At 35.7% G+C, this 17,840-nt stretch overlaps 1 protein-coding gene across 1 annotated transcript; it reads right to left on the bottom strand.

The window, feature by feature from the left end:
- Positions 1 to 12,206: 12,206 nt before the first annotated feature.
- LOC149801145 (tubulin alpha-1A chain-like) lies at positions 12,207 to 16,569 on the bottom strand. Its single transcript, XM_089955165.1, has 3 exons — positions 16,216 to 16,569; positions 14,947 to 15,169; positions 12,207 to 13,451 (listed from the first exon to the last, which is right to left on the bottom strand). The coding sequence occupies exons 1-3, from the start codon at positions 16,216 to 16,218 to the stop codon at positions 12,319 to 12,321; spliced, it is 1,359 nt and encodes a 452-aa protein (XP_089811291.1). The 5' UTR covers positions 16,219 to 16,569; the 3' UTR covers positions 12,207 to 12,318.
- Positions 16,570 to 17,840: the final 1,271 nt, after the last annotated feature.

Here is a 17,840-nt window from a genome sequence, read left to right as displayed (position 1 = left end):
TTATGTTGATAAACTCGGGGTGGGGGGGAGGGGATGGGGGTGGGGGTTGTCAAGAAAATTAGCGAGGATGGGGATGAGTTTACATAATAATTTGCTTCGAACTAACGGTTTTTAAATTGCGCGTGCACTTAGTTCAAGATTTATCGTTCTTGACAAACTATTTTCAAAAAATGAAATATAACAAAATTAAATAAATTTGAAACAAAATTTCAAGAAATTTATGTTGACACATGTGTATATATGCTGATAGGCATAGATGTAAAATAGGAAATGCACATTAAAGGTAATTAAACTTTGACAACTACAGAAGTGAATGGCCATATCATTTTTATATTATTTCTTTATAGTAGCATTATGATGATGTTGGTTGTAAATAATTTAATACTGGCATCGCTTGAGTGAAAAGTGTGTACGTGTGGATTTTGTGAGCAATAAACACAAAGCGCATGCATCACATCTGTTATCAACTACACAGTCTACAACATCTGTTATCAACTACAGTCTACAACATCTGTTATCAACTACGCACTCTCCTTGCTAATTATACCATGGATAGTCTAATCCGGGTAGAATTTAGTTGGGGTGGGGTTGGGTAAGGGTTAAAATGTGTGATTGGGGAATACACATACATTTCTATAGAAGTTCTTGTGCGTTATTTGTGCGTTATTTGTTCATGTCCTATCTTTATGTCTCTGATAAATGTGTTTAATATTCTGAATTGACTATTGTGTGCATGGTCTTCTTAGTGAAAAAATAAAAAGGGTTAAGCCGCAGAATGATAGCAATGAAGAGCAATAAGTTTAAATAATGATAGATTTTAAAGTTGACTGAAAATAAACTTTTTCAAATTATTTTAAGATTTTGCAATAATCTAAAAGTTATAAGGGAAGAAACTAAACAAAAATACAAGAACTTTATATTGGATTTTTCAGTTTGGCCATGCAAAGTACTTGATGCGCTACATAATTTACAAATTACTGTTACTTAATTTACACAGTCAGATTTCAGGAATTTTGCTCTTATTTCATACATGTTAGATTCAATTTTGTCTTTTGGGGTGTTGTATTTGCAAAAGTGGATGCATTTATAAACTGCAAATAAAACTTATGTTTATCCTTGTGCCAGGGTCTACCGAAATTTTAGTACAGACAACAACAATTTATATTCATCTTCTACTTCTACGTGAAATTTTATTGAAGTGAATTATCTCTGGACAAAGAAACTCTGCCTTTGTGCAAATTGATTTCACCATCCACTTGCTTGAATTGACAAGTGTGCAAAAGTTAACATGTAACCTTGTTTAATAATATAAATAGAAACATAAGTTAGATTACACTAATCAGCTTGACTTCTTCATACGTAAGCAGCGCTGATACGACCTGACTTTGTTCAACCGTTGTTATTTTTATTTTGCAGGAGTCTAAGCAGAACAAGACACGGACTTACTTTGATGAGGAGGATACTGATGCTGATATTTTCACTCTTAATAAAATCTGGAAAATCAACATAAAAATAAAGTGATGGTAACATATATGTTGAATTGTTTGCTTTTTTCATACTCACACGTCTGTTCTTACTTCAGTCTCTTTACTATTTAATCGTGTCAGATTCATATTCAGTTTATCTTACAATTTGAATAACAAATACATACAGTGCAGAATGCATTTTTATATGTGCGACTTTAAACTAATTTGCAGGAGTTATCACTCATCACTTCATTTCAAGTGCGCAAATTTGTAGAGTGTCTGCGAGATTGTGCACTTAAGCACCCTCAGTTCTTAAATCTACGTCTATTGCGGTCACATGACTGGTGATATTTAGTTCGTCCCAAATGAAAATGGTGCTGACCTGACATCAAATTTGGTGACAATGGCAGCCTTCTTGAAAGTCCAAATATCTCAGATCCTTTCAGGTGGATTGTATTGTATACATTTTTGTAATGGTTATTTCAAGTTTTGGACTTTCTTGATAGCAGTGGGCCATATGGGTTTCACAAACACAAGCAGCTTTCATTCTTTAATTTTTTTATATAGGTTTTGAATGCTGTCATAATGTGGTAGGAATGTTATGTGGCGTAAAACAACAACTTTGTAGCAACATTCCAGCAAGTTCTCCAAATCACGTTGCCACAATGTTATATGACAACGTTACCACAACCTTAATGCAAAGTTGCTGCAACGTTATTGCAACGTTGAATTGCTTAATGGGCTGGCTAGTTTTCTTTTGGTCAAGTACTAGGCCACCTTTTAATATAAACGTTGACCTTGGGTGGATAAAGAAATTGTTACAATTCTATTTGCATTTCCTATTAGTCTATGTTATATATTATATTTTGTATTATTCTGTTTTGCATATTGTATACGTTGGACTTGCATTAATGATTGCAACTTTACATGCGCCAATATTTATTATTAAATTTATTTTGTTTTACTACAACATTACAACTTCATGTCTTCATATTCCATGTGTGTAAAGTTACATATATGTTTTATCACATACTTTACGACTTTGATCATATTCCATGTGTGTAAAGTTACATATATGTTTTATCACACACTTCACGACTTCGATCATATTCCATGTGTGTAATGTTACATATATGTTTTATCACATACTTTACGACTTTGATCATATTCCATGTGTGTAAAGTTACATATATGTTTTATCACATACTTTACGACTTTGATCATATTCCATGTGTGTAATGTTACATATATGTTTTATCACACACTTCACGACTTCGATCATATTCCATGTGTGTAATGTTACATATATGTTTAATCACACACTTTACGATTTTGAAGTGTGTCCTTCCAACTTTTTTTCTTTGTAATTCCCATATTTAGCTTAATAGGACACTGTTAAATATCACTTTGGTAAAACATCCACATAATGAAACTCAGCGCAATGAAAGTTACATTGTAGTCCAATGAAAGTTACAATGAGGTGTAATGAAAGTTACAATGTAGCGCAATGAAAGTTACATTGTAGTCCAATGAAAGTTACATTGTAGTCCAATGAAAGTTACAATGTAGTGTAATGAAAGTTACAATGTAGTGCAATTAAAGTTACAATGTAGTGTAATGAAAGTTACAATGTAGTGCAATGAAAGTTACATTGTAGTGCAATGAAAGTTACAATGTAGTGTAATGAAAGTTACATTGTAGTGCAATGAAAGTTACAATGTAGTGTAATGAAAGTTACATTGTAGTGCAATGAAAGTTACAATGTAGCGCAATGAAAGTTACAGTGTAGTGCAATGAAAGTTACATTGTAGTCCAATGAAAGTTACAATGTAGTGTAATGAAAGTTACAATGTAGTGCAATTAAAGTTACAATGTAGTGTAATGAAAGTTACAATGTAGTGCAATGAAAGTTACATTGTAGTGCAATGAAAGTTACAATGTAGTGTAATGAAAGTTACATTGTAGTGCAATGAAAGTTACAATGTAGCGCAATGAAAGTTACAGTGTAGTGCAATGAAAGTTACATTGTAGTCCAGTGAAAGTTACAGTGTAGTGCAATGAAAGTTACAATGTAGTGTAATGAAAGTTACATTGTAGTCCAATGAAAGTTACAATGTAGCGCAATGAAAGTTACAGTGTAGTGCAATGAAAGTTACATTGTAGTCCAGTGAAAGTTACAGTGTAGTGCAATGAAAGTTACAATGTAGTGTAATGAAAGTTACATTGTAGTGCAATGAAAGTTACAGTGTAGTACAATGAAAGTTACATTGTAGTCCAATGAAAGTTACATTGTAGTGCAGTGAAAGTTACAATGTAGTGTAATGAAAGTTACAATGTAGTGCAATGAAAGTTACATTGTAGTCCAATGAAAGTTACATTGTAGTGCAATGAAAGTTACAATGTAGTGTAATGAAAGTCACATTGTAGTGCAATGAAAGTTACAATGTAGTGTAATGAAAGTTACATTGTAGTGCAATGAAAGTTACAATGTAGCGCAATGAAAGTTACAGTGTAGTGCAATTAAAGTTACAATGTAGTGCAATGAAAGTTACATTGTAGTCCATTGAAAGTTACATTGTAGTCCAATGAAAGTTGCGCTGTAGTCCAATGAAAGTTACAATGTAGTGTAATGAAAGTTACAATGTAGCGCAATGAAAGTTACATTGTAGTGCAATTAAAGTTACAATGTAGTGCAATGAAAGTTACAATGTAGTGTAATGAAAGTTACCTTGTAGTCCAATGAAAGTTACAATGTAGTGTGATGAAAGTTACAATATAGCGCAATGAAAGTTACAATGTAGTCCAATGAAAGTTACAATATAGCGCAATGAAAGTTACAATGTAGCGAAATGAAAGTTACAATGTAGTGCAACGAAAGTTACAATGTAGTGCAATGAAAGTTACAATGTACTGCAATGAAAGTGATGACCCACAGAGGTTGGAGAGAGAGAAATACGATAACGCTATCCTGTCACCAACAACAATGATTTGGACAGGATCGGAAGCAATCAGGTTCTGCTGACATGCCGGCCGTTTGAGTTTGATCAGTCATTGATTCTATGATTCGATTTGTTTTATCGGTATAACAGAACAGCAAATTAAATTTCGCATAAATTTCATTAATCTATTTATAAGAGAAAGTGCATCATTGAAATTTCATCTTCAGTTTCATTATTTATGTAATTTATTAAATTGTCATATTGTGATGTTCAATTCGATATCTTTGCCCAGATTCCTGTTATCCAAGTTTTCATACTTTTTTTAATTATGAGCTTGATCTAGGCCATATTACCGTGGTCGATCATCTAGAAAACAATAACCAATTGCAAAGCACCATGACAAATGGGGCCCCCGAGTGGCCGAATGGTCTAAAGCGCTCTCCGTTACGGATCACTGCCATCTCACCTCTGTCTGAGTGGGTTCGAGTCTAATGTGGGTATGTGAGAAAGCTTGCCAGTAGCTTCTCGTGTGTCGGTGGTTCTTTCCTGGGTTTTCCCGAGTTCTTCCTCCACCATTAATACTGGCCGCCATGCATAGGCTATCGTGTGCTGAAAAATGGCGTTAAACCCTACAACAACAACAACAACAACCACAACCATAACAGACGGGGGATCATATTTTATCTCAATATCACTCACACAAGAACATAGTAAAATGGAAATTACAATGCTGCGCAATGAAAGTTACATTATAGTGCAATGCAAGTTATAATGTAGTGCAATGCAAGTTACAATTTATGCAGTGCAAGTTACAATGTGTGCAATGAAAGTTATATCGTATCGCAATGAAAGTTACACAATGTAATACACTACAATAGTGCAATGAAAGTTACAAATTTAGTGCAATGAAAGCTACATTGTAGTGCAATGAAAGTTACATTGTAGTCCAATAAAAGTTACATTGTAATGCAATGAAAGTTACAATGTAGCGCGGGGCCCCAGGTGGCTGAGTGGACTAAAGCGCTCACCGTTCCGGATCATTGCCATCTCACCTCTGTCTGCATGGGTTCGAGTCTCACGCTCGGCTAACGTGGGTATGTGAGAAAGCCTGCCAGTAGCTTCTCGTTTGTCGGTGGTTCTTCCCGGAGTTTTCCAGGGTTCTTCCTCTACCAGTTATACTGGCCGCCATGTATAGCCTATCTTGGGCTGAAAAATGGCGTTAAACCCTACAACAACAACAACAATGTAGCGCAATGAAAGTTACAATCTAGTGTAATGAAAGTTACAATGTAGTGTAATGAAAGTTACAATGTAGTGCAATGAAATTTACAATGTAGTGCAATGAAAGTTACAATGTAGTGCAGACAATGTAGTGCAGTGAAAATTACACTGTAGTGCAATGAAAGCTATAATGTAGTGTAATGAAAGTTACATTGTAGTCCAATGAAAGCTACAATGTAGTGTAATGAAAGTTACAATGTAGTGTAATGAAAGTTACAATGCAGGCAATGAAAGTTACAATGTAGTGCAGACAATGTAGTGCAGTGAAAGTTACATTGTAGTGCAACGAAAACTATAATGTAGTGTAATGAAAGTTACATTGTAGTCCAATGAAAGCTACAATGTAGTGTAATGAAAGTTACAATGTAGTGTAATGAAAGTTACAATGTAGTGCAATGAAAGTTACAATCTAGTGCAATGAAAGTTACAATGTAGTGCAATGAAAGTTACAATGTAGTGCAGACAATGTAGTGCAGTGAAAATTACACTGTAGTGCAATGAAAGCTATAATGTAGTGTAATGAAAGTTACATTGTAGTCCAATGAAAGCTACAATGTAGTGTAATGAAAGTTACAATGTAGTGTAATGAAAGTTACAATGTAGTGCAATGAAAGTTACAATCTAGTGCAATGAAAGTTACAATGTAGTGCAATGAAAGTTACAATGTAGTGCAGACAATGTAGTGCAGTGAAAGTTACATTGTAGTGCAATGAAAGCTATAATGTAGTGTAATGAAAGTTACATTGTAGTCCAATGAAAGCTACAATGTAGTGTAATGAAAGTTACAATAACGTGCAATGAAAGTTACAATGTAGTCCAACGAAAGTTACAATGTAGTGCAATGAAAGTTACATTGTAGAGCAATTAAAGTTACAATGTAGTGTAATGAAAGTTACAATGTAGTGTAATGAAAGTTACGTTATAATGTAATGAAAGTTACCATGTAGTGCAATGCAAGTTACATTGTAGTCCAATAAAAGCTACAATGTAGTGCAATGAAAGTTACAATGTAGCGCAATGAAAGTTACAACGGAGCGCAATGAAAGTTACAATGTAGCGCAATGAAAGTTGCAATGTAGTGCAATGAAAGTTACACTGTAGCGCAATGAAAGTTACACTATAGTGCAATGAAAGTTACATTTTGGTGCAATGAAACTTACAGTGCAGCATAATGAAAGTTACAATATAGCGTAATGAAAGTTACAATGTAGAGTAATGAAAGTTACACTGTAGTGCAATGAAAGTTACAATGTAGTGTAATGAAAGCTACAATGTAGCACAATGAAAGTTACATTGTAGTGCAATGAAAGTTATAGTGTAGCGCAGTGAAAGTTACAATGTAATGCAATTAAAGTTATATTGTAGCGGAATGAAAGTTACAATGTAGTGCAATGAAAGTTACAACGGAGCGCAATGAAAGTTCCATTGTAGTGCAATGAAAAGTTACATTTTAGTGCAATTAAAGTTACAATGTAGCATAATGATAGATACAATGTAGCGCAATAAAAGTTACTATGTAGCGCAATGAAACTTACACTGTAGTGCAATGAAAGTTACATTTTGGTGCAATGAAACTTACAATGTAGCATAATGAAAGGTACAATATAGTGCAATGAAAGTTACATTGTAGTGCAATGAAAGTTACCATGTAGTGCAATGCAAGTTACATTGTGTGCAATGAAAGCTACAATGTAGCGCAATGAAAGTTAAATTGTAGTGCAATGAAAGTTATAGTGTAGTGCAGTGAAAGTTACAATGTAGTGCAATTAAAGGTATATTGTAGCGCAATGAAAGTTACAATGTAGCGCAATGAAAGTTACAACGGAGCGCAATGAAAGTTACATTGTAGTGCAATGAAAGTTACAATGTAGCATAATGAAAGATACAATGTAACTTAATGAAAGATACAGTGTAGCGCAATGAAAGTTACACTGTAGTGCAATGAAAGTTACATTTTGGTGCAATGAAAGTTACAATGTAGCATAATGAAAGTTTCAATATAGCGCAATGAAAGTTACAATGTAGTGCAATGAAAGTTACAATGTAGTGTAATGAAAGTTACAATGTAGTGTAATGAAAGTTACAATGTAGTGTAATGAAAGTTACATTGTAGTCCAATGAAAGTTACAATGTGTGCAATGAAAGCTACAATGTAACGCAATGAAAGTTACATTGTAGTGCAATGAAAGTTATAGTGTAGCACAGTGAAAGTCACAATGTAGGGCAATGAAAGTTACAATGTAGCGCAATTAAAGTTACAATGTAGCGCAACTAAAGTTACAACGGAGCGCAATGAAAGTTACATTGTAGTACAATGAAAGATACATTGTAGTGCAATGAAAGTTACAATGTAGTGCAATGAAGGTTACACTGTAGCGCAATGAAAGTTACACTGTAGTGCAATGAAAGTTACATGTTGGTGCAATGAAACTTACAATGTAGCATAATGAAAGTTACAATATAGCGTAATGAAAGTTACAATGTAGTGCAACGAAAGTTACATTGCCATGCAATGAAAGTTACAATGTAGTGCAATGAAAGGTACAATGTAGTGTAATGAAAGTTACAATGTAGTGTAATGAAAGTTACATTGTAGTCCAATGAAAGTTACAATGTGTGCAATGAAAGCTACAATGTAGCGCAATGAAAGTTACATTGTAGTGCAATGAAAGTTACAGTGTAGCGCAATGAAAGTTACAATGTAGTGCAATGAAGGTTACACTGTAGCGCAATGAAAGTTACACTGTGGTGCAATGAAAGTTACATTTTGGTGCAATGAAACTTACAATGTAGCATAATGAAAGTTACAATGCAGTACAATGCAAGTTACAATTTATGCAGTGCAAGTAACAATGTGTGCCATGAAAGTTACAATGTAGCGTAATGAAAGTTACAATGTAGCGCAATGAAAGTTACAATGTAGCGCAATGAAAGCTGCGAATTTCATTTGGCCGTTAGCATGAAACAAGATTTAATAGGTTAATGACAACACATCCGACCTGCCGTGTCTCGACAGCAACGTCTTATTTTGTGAATGATACGATAATAAAAATGCTTTTTTTTCTCCCAGATTAAATTTGTTTTGAAAATGAATACTTCTTCTACACGAATTGTAAAGAAACCAACTCTTCACCTACAATGTACTTTAGTATTTCCAGCATAATCTCCGGTTCTCCTATTCATATTTTATTGTTGGTGATGGTGGAACGTTATTGTTTGCTGTTGATGATGTTGTTGTAACGTCATTGTTTATAATTTACCATTATATCGCAGGTTAGTTATAAATAAGATTTTTGTATAAAGTTCATCACTCTCACCAATCCTCTAAATAATAAACCTACCTGGCTTTAAACAAAATTATCTCCCCCTACTCTCTCTCTCTCTCTCTCTCTCTCTCTCTCTCTCTCTCTCTCTCTCTCTTATATATATTTGGATATTGTGGTTTTTCGATAAACATGTGTATGAAATCAGGGACGTATATTATAAAGACAGGCTATTTGTAAAATATATAGTCACCATGACAACAATATTCATCAAAGGCATTCTTCGCATTATTTGGTCAGAAAGGTATAATTTTATTTCCATAAAGCTTGCGCTAGCTTGCAAAATAGCAATTTAACCTCATGGACTTGTATATACTCAAACCAAACAATTCCTTGAATTCCAGTGGGACTGATTACGGGACTAACTTGAATTCCAGTGGGACTGATTACGTGAATAACTTGAATTCAGTGGGACTGATTACGTGAATAACTTGAATTCCAGTGGCATTGATTACGTGAATAACTTGAATTCCAGTGGGATTGATTACGTGAATAACTTGAACTCCAGTGGGATTGATTGCGTGAATAACTTCACAATAAAGTATAATCTAATATTTGGTGGATTTTTTATTTTAAAAAATCAGTTGGACAGTATTCTTAATACTATGATGTTGATAAATGTATATAATGGCATGACATTGCTTTTATATATATATATATATATATATATATATATATATATATATATATATATATATATATATATATATATATATATATATATATATATATATATATATATATAATAAAAACAAAACAATGAAAGGTTTAAAAAATCTTACTTCTTACTCATACAGAATTCATATTTTATATTAGCAAGATATTTATTTCAAAAATTATATTTAAAATCAAGATTTGTTAACGAAGATTCATGTGTCAAATTCAGCACTTCACAAAATAGTTTTCTGCGAGGAATGTTTGTCCCGGTTTTTTCACATCCATAATCTATCTATCTATCTATCTATCTATCTATCTATCTATCTATCTATCTATCTATCTATCTATTTATCTATCTATCTATCTATCAATATACATACCTATCGATCTATCTATCTGTCTATCTATCTATATATCTATATATCTAGCTATTTCTATCTATCTATCTATCTATCTATCTATCTATCTATCTATCTATCTATCTATCTATCTATCAATCGAACTGAGTGCTTGAATATAAAGAGTGGAAGGAATTTAGTGTTATGTTGCAGATAGAAATAAAGACCTGCCACAAAAAGTACAATTTTTCTGTTATAATCGTGGTTTAGATGAAACGCCCCGAACAATATAAGCCAAATAAATTTAAATTAAATAACTAAAATATATAATTAACTTCAAGAAGTATGTGTGTCGCCGTAGGTTCTTTGTGCAACTTCACAAAAAAAAGCTATCACAAATCCCAAGCCATTTTATTTAATTGAGCTATATTTACATAAAGAAGAGGGACTAGTTATGTCCCCTGACAATGAAGCGTGTTATAGATCATGCTATACATGAATATATACATGAGTATTTATATCTAATGATTGTCCGATTTTAGTGAGATACCAATGGACAGTCCCTGATCCCCAAGAAATATAGAAATAACTATGGAAATAAATAAATAAATAAACAGCAAGTGTTAATGAAAATGTATGCCATTTTACCAATATAGTTGGGCTGAAATTACTAGAACAATAAATAAGTGTGGGTTAGGGGTTTTCTCTCTCGATCTATCGATCGATCGAACGAACGAACGATAAGTCAACAAATGCTTGTGGGTGTACTAAGGGATATGTGACTACGTATTCCATGCTTAGAATCTGTATTATTTTGGACCCAGGACAATTGTACCTATTCAGTGATTCATCTTACAGCCCCGCATGTTGTCATAATGGATGATTACAGTAATGTCCCATTATGACAACAGACGGCGTTGATTACAATATTCCAACTCGCATTATACTAGCATCTACTTGTAATTTTCACTGTGCAAGATTGTTGTTGTGGGGTTTAACGCCGTGTTTCAGCACATGATAGGCTATGCATGGCGGCCAGTATTAATGGTGGAGAAAGAACGGGAAAACCCCGGGAAGAACCACCGACCCACAGGAAGCTACTGGGAAGCTATCTCACATACCCACATTGTCCGAATCCTAGACTCGAACCCACGCAGAGAGAGCTGATATGGCAGTGATCGTAACGGAGAGCGCTTTAGACCACTCGGTGCAACATTGTAACTTTAGGATATGTGTATTTTACTGCTATGGTGATTAACATATAATCAAATGAGTTGTCAGAATGCGGTGAGGAGACTTAGAAATTGAATATTGTCGTGTGTAATATTGAACATATGCAGGTTGAATTTGAAGATAAGGAACTGCGGCATTCCAATATCACGCATATCAAATTTAGAAAAAAATATATTAGCAGATGTAAAGATTAAATCTGATTGTACAGCCTACACACACAAAAAAACTACCAAACCGAATAATGCAAAATAAAATATAGAACATATTCTAATACATGCACCAAATTATGGCGGCAATAAACCTACATAGACCTGGTCCCCAGTAAGTTTGAAGCAGTTGTGAGTGCTGTATAACCTGGTGAGATCTATGTTGCATTTAATTGTGTGAGACTTGAATTTTTATTTCAACAAGTTGTTAACTTGGTTTTGTCCTTTGTAAAAAAAGAAATGTCTTGATTATCCTGACGTGCATTAGGGGCATTTAATAGTTTTTGTACTTGCCCGCTACGAAGAGTCTATGGGTCGAACAAAGTTGATAGATGCCATCACTGTTAACTCCGAACTCATGAAATGTTATTTATTGTGAACACAACGTTGAAAAGAATATATGGGGTCCTATAAACATCAGGAAACCTTTGTCTATAATTTACATCTTTCAATTAATACATATTTATTGCATTATATCTTGTAAGGATGGCTTAACGATTAAGCTTTTCCTATGAACCGTATTGATGTCGATTATTGTTTCATTAACATGTGTGTCGTGAAAACTGCGAGTAATAATAAACATGGCATGGTATTAGTGAGAATTTTTTCCCCACCAATTTCAGGTTATATTAATTTAAGGATTCATTTTTATTCTCTGATAACTGTTCTGTTTTATCCGCCATGACGGATGTATAATTGGCAACGCAGTAGAACTGCTACAGGCTTATATTTTCAGCGTATAACTGATGTGAAAAGAAATGAATAGCTTTTCTGAGCAGCATTTATTCTTCCATAAGATTTATATGGTTAATGGGTGGATAGCAAGTGATAAACATGCCTAAAATTGTTCCTTGTAAAATACAAATTCTCAGCATTTAATATTCTTCATCCTCTCCTTCCTCACCCTCTCCTTGAACGCTGTCCACGCCGACCTCCTCGTAGTCCTTCTCCAGAGCTGCCAGATCTTCACGAGCCTCAGAGAATTCCCCTTCCTCCATACCCTCACCTACATACCAGTGGACGAAGGCTCTCTTGGCGTACATCAAATCGAATTTGTGGTCAAGTCGGGCCCAGGCCTCAGCGATGGCCGTGGTGTTGCTTAACATGCACACTGCACGCTGCACTTTGGCCAAGTCACCTCCAGGAACAACTGTGGGTGGCTGGTAGTTGATACCCACCTTGAAACCAGTTGGACACCAGTCAACAAACTGGATTGTCCTCTTGGTCTTGATGGTGGCAATGGCGGCATTGACATCCTTTGGAACAACGTCACCTCTGTACAGCATGCAGCAGGCCATGTACTTGCCGTGACGTGGATCGCACTTCACCATCTGGTTGGCTGGTTCAAAGCATGCATTGGTGATCTCAGCAACAGACAGCTGCTCATGGTAGGCCTTCTCAGCGGAGATGACTGGTGCGTATGTGGCCAGTGGGAAGTGAATCCGAGGGTAGGGCACCAAGTTGGTCTGGAATTCGGTCAGATCCACGTTAAGTGCGCCATCGAAACGAAGTGAAGCCGTGATGGAGCTCACAATCTGACCGATAAGACGGTTGAGGTTAGTGTAAGTTGGACGTTCTATGTCCAGATTACGTCTGCAGATATCGTAGATAGCTTCATTATCGACCATAAAGGCGCAGTCTGAATGCTCCAGAGTAGTATGGGTTGTCAAGATGGAATTGTAGGGCTCCACAACTGCAGTTGACACTTGGGGTGCTGGATAGATTGCAAACTCAAGCTTGGATTTCTTACCATAATCCACACTCAATCGTTCCATTAGTAGAGAAGTGAACCCTGATCCAGTTCCTCCGCCGAAGCTGTGGAAGATGAGGAACCCCTGAAGACCGGTACATTGGTCGGCCAGCTTTCGGATTCTGTCCAGTACAAGGTCCACGATTTCCTTGCCGATGGTGTAATGACCTCTGGCGTAGTTGTTAGCGGCGTCCTCCTTGCCGGTGATTAACTGCTCTGGGTGGAACAGCTGACGATATGTACCAGTGCGGACCTCATCTGAAATCGTATTGGAAGCTGACATTGAACGGAGTCGAGGGTAGTGTAGCTATAATTTTATAAGAGAAAGACTCTGAAATATATATATATATATATATATATATATATATATATATATATATATATATATATATATATATATATATATATATATATATATATATATATATATATATGTGTATGTATGTGTGTGTGTGTGTGTGTGTGTGTGTGTGTGTGTGTTCAAAACTGTGAAATGAGTTTTCAAGAGGCCATATAATCCACATATTAGTCCATTTAGCCCTGATTATCGAAAATATGGCCGAATAAATAGAGGACACCAATGAAAACGACAAAGATATTGTTGGAAAAAAAAATTGCTACGAAGCTGCCAATAGGATGGTGTGTAATGAATCTCTAAGTACTCTTATATATTGAAACATAGCACATGCTTTATGTGCAATGAAGATCATTTCAGTATGGCACAGAAACTATGTCATCAGTCTGATTACATAATACAACACAGTAAGATTAAATTCGAAATCTCCGACTTAACGGAGACTTGTCGGACACCGATACGTGGTCGTGTTCTTTTGACATTTCCAATTACCAACCAGATAACAACTTTCACATGTATGAAAGTAAAAAACGTCATTCGGAAAATATCGTTTAAAGTGACAACTGTCCATTAAAAAAATGCAAGGCTTTTTTGGATAAGTTACTCAAAATTAGTGGACCAGGGAACTGCAAAGGTCACCACGACATGAACCTATCTTTGTTTGTCCCATCTAGTTATTGTAAGGAGAGCCTAACTGGATAAAATTATAATACAATACAATTTGTGTTTAGATCTGTCGACGCGTAAGTCTTCCTGTATTTCCGTCAAATTAATAAGTACCTTTATCCTCCACGTTATTACATAATATTGATTATCATTGAGACAAAGTATGGATATATATGGAAGTGTTAGTGTAAAGGCCATTAAGCAGTCACATATGGTAAAGTTAGAAACAAGTTCTACATCACACAGATGATCATAATTACTAGGCTGGCCCGTATGATTTGGGTCTATGGCCTGTCATCACTTTAAGGCAAACATTTATATTGTTCATGAACCATGACTTTCTGTCTGCTCTGTAGTTTTTTTCCATGAAATAAGATATTTAATAATCTATATCCCTGGGGTAAGAAGACTGAACTGTTTTTGTTTATGTTTTCTTCTTCTTCTTTACTTGTATGTGTACTTTTTATGACATACTGGGGCGGGGGGTGGGTGGGTCTGAGGAACGAGCGGATGCTACATAACTGCAAGATATTTCATTACATCACGTATTCTCCATTTCAAAGTTATGTGATGATAAACTATGATTTACGTTAGACGGTCTTATTTGGTTTCCTTATCTTTTATTATTTTGTTTCTTACATAAGCAATCCCACTCTGTATTTCCAGTAATGGATGGTGGGCTTTTGTTGGTTTTTTATATTATTTTTTCCCTACGAACATTCATGCACTTACCAACGACAGTTGGTTCCAAATCGATGAATATAGCACGTGGCACATGTTTGCCAGACCCCGTCTCACTGAAAAACGTGTTGAACGAGTCATCTCCTCCTCCTAAGGTTTTGTCACTTGGCATCTGACCATCAGGCTGGATACCATGTTCGAGACAGTACAACTCCCAGCATGCATTTCCCATCTGCACACCTGCTTGGCCAATATGGATGCTGATACATTCTCTCTGAAATTGGTTAGTAAAAGTAAAATATTTCCCTAAACACTCTTTAAATGTATTTCCTCGTCCTGCGGGAAACAGTTCAAAATAAAAGATCAATAAAATGCAACTGTGGGCTATTTTTGGTTCATCAATATTGATTAACTCATCCCTGTGTTCGCTATGTTAATTAGTATCGATAATTCCATAAAACATAGAACAACCGATCAATGTCCTTATGACGTCACGTTTTTAAATCGATAGTCCATGTGGAAACTGGTATAAGAACTTTGATTATAATTCAATAATGATGCAAAGCATATTGAAAAGTTATCTTATTATAGTAACTTTTGCTTTATTGGAGAGAATAAAATTGGGAATAATACTAATAAAAGACAGACTTCGTAAAGGCAAAACGCATGGTCTACATATAACAATTTTAGCAAGTGTTTGTTAAAAGACATGGACCCATTACGATAAAGATATTCAAAGAAGGCATCTAAAACAGTAATCCAGATAGTTTTAAGCATTCTGCTGAATACGGTGGCGTAGCAGCAGATCCTGCCGCCACCCCACCCCTCACAAAATTTAATTCTAGATCCCTGTTCCTAATAAGAAGAAAATGTTGTTTGATTGAACATGGCAACCCGCACGCCCTGTATTCGCCAGTGTTTTTTTTTCGTCGATTGCTATGCCATTGGTTGAAAGTAATTCTCGTTCACATCAATCGACACAGTCCAGTCACTGTTGCAAGCGGCAGTTGCGGTTAACCTACTTCATCCCCCTACCCATGTGTACATCGGTGACGTCATTATGCAATAGTGCTATCAACACGAAGATCAGGTTACGTAAAAAGATAAATTAGCGAAATTGATCAATTACACGTTCCACCTCAAGAATCACAATACACACAAAATTGTTTTTTTTAAAGAAATATTAATACGAAACATTTTATTTGCTCATAAATACTGGAGTAGAACAGCTGAACTTGTTCATTTACACCAGTTTGTGAACAATCCTTTACTGGAATGTACTGATTAAGAAAGTGAACTATCTATTTCAAGAATACTTACCATTTTTTAAATATCTTTGCCAGTACTGTGCCGTGTGAACCTAAATTCCAGCGCTAACACCCCTCTCGTGGAAGCTGACCTTCGTCAATGAGATACCGGAGGTGAAGTCTTGATGTTTTACAACATAATCTCTATTTATACGGAATTATACAGCTACTGTTGCTAGTGACATGAAATATTGATGAAATTACGTTCCTGTTAGAGATTAACTTCGCTCCATGGCTAGTTGATGCACGATAGCTTGCAATTAACAGCAGTCATCGGAGCGTGTCAATGCTGGCATTTGCTACTTTTTCCTCCTATGCTAATTAATATTTAGGCAGAGCTTTCATAAAGATCGATGGTTTGTTCTTTGCTCTTTCTCATATGTATATTAATGACCTGGCAGGATCTGCTGGTACTTAAAGACCGTCTTTGCTCGCTTATGAGACGAGTCAAACTGCAAACAACATAGATCCTGCCCCGCCGTAATATAATGCGCCTGAACATCAGGATCCATGCTGTTTGTTCTGCTAATTGTTGCTAACAAACTGCACATATCTAGATGTACCGGCGCATTATGTGACGGCAGATCTGGGTCTGTACAGTTTGTAGTTAGATTCGACTTATAAGCGAGCACATACGGTAGATCATTGTGCATTACAGGCTGCTTTTGGATTTTCAGACAGAGATATCGATTCAGCCGAGAGGAGTCTGCGCATGAACGCTGACTGAGTCACTGTAGTATTTATATTATTCCAAATAAAGGCAAAACTGAATACACCATCTTTGGAACCAAACAATAGGGCAGAGATCCATGAAAAATATAATTATCATGTTTTAGTTTTATTAGTCACAGAACAAAAGAGCTTATAGGATGGCCTGCTTTCCGTCGTCTGTTAGGAAAAGCTTGTTATCATTACATCGCTACTCCTCCTAAACTACTTAAAGGCTTACGATTAAATGAACACACACACACACACACACACATATATAATTAAAATGCTGTATATACATGGGGGGACCGCGTGGCCGAGTGGATCACTGCCATCTCACCTCTGTCTGCGTGGGTTCGAGTCTTTGATTCGGACAATGTTGGTATGTGAGAAAGCTTGCCAGTAGCTTCTCGTGGGTCGGTGGTTCTTTCCCGGGTTTTCCCGGGTTCTTCCTCCACCAAATAATACTGGCCGCCATGCATAGCATATCGTGTGCTGAAAAATGGCGTTAAACACTACAACAACAACAACAACATGTTTGTGTGTGTATGTGTGTATGTGTGTGTGTGTGTGTGTGTGTTCATCCCAAGGTCAATTTGGTCCAAAATTTAACTAGTGCTGCTCATACATGCAATATGGCCACCACAATAGCCATCTTGAAAATCTTGTCATCGCATTTCTTCTTGATAAATGGATATATCAGCATGGGTGTTTCCACTGACATACTTCTTCGGATATTTATATGGTCCTAACTGAAAATGATGTCGATTTAATATGGCTGCCATATTAAAAATCTTGTTGTTGCTGCTCCACCTGAATGGATAGTCATATCAATGTGTGGTTTGAGCCAAATGTTTCTTATTGTGTCTAATTGGCATAGAGAAGCCTATGCTAATCTGATATCCAATATGACCTCCATAACGGCCTTTT

This window comes from Sinohyriopsis cumingii, chromosome 4 (genome assembly GCF_028554795.1).
Source record: "Sinohyriopsis cumingii isolate HCF-2022 chromosome 4, ASM2855479v2, whole genome shotgun sequence".
In the NCBI taxonomy this organism is placed as follows: domain Eukaryota; kingdom Metazoa; phylum Mollusca; class Bivalvia; order Unionida; family Unionidae; genus Sinohyriopsis; species Sinohyriopsis cumingii.
Note: the sequence above shows the minus strand (reverse complement) of the source record. Positions and strands in the feature narration are given on the sequence as shown.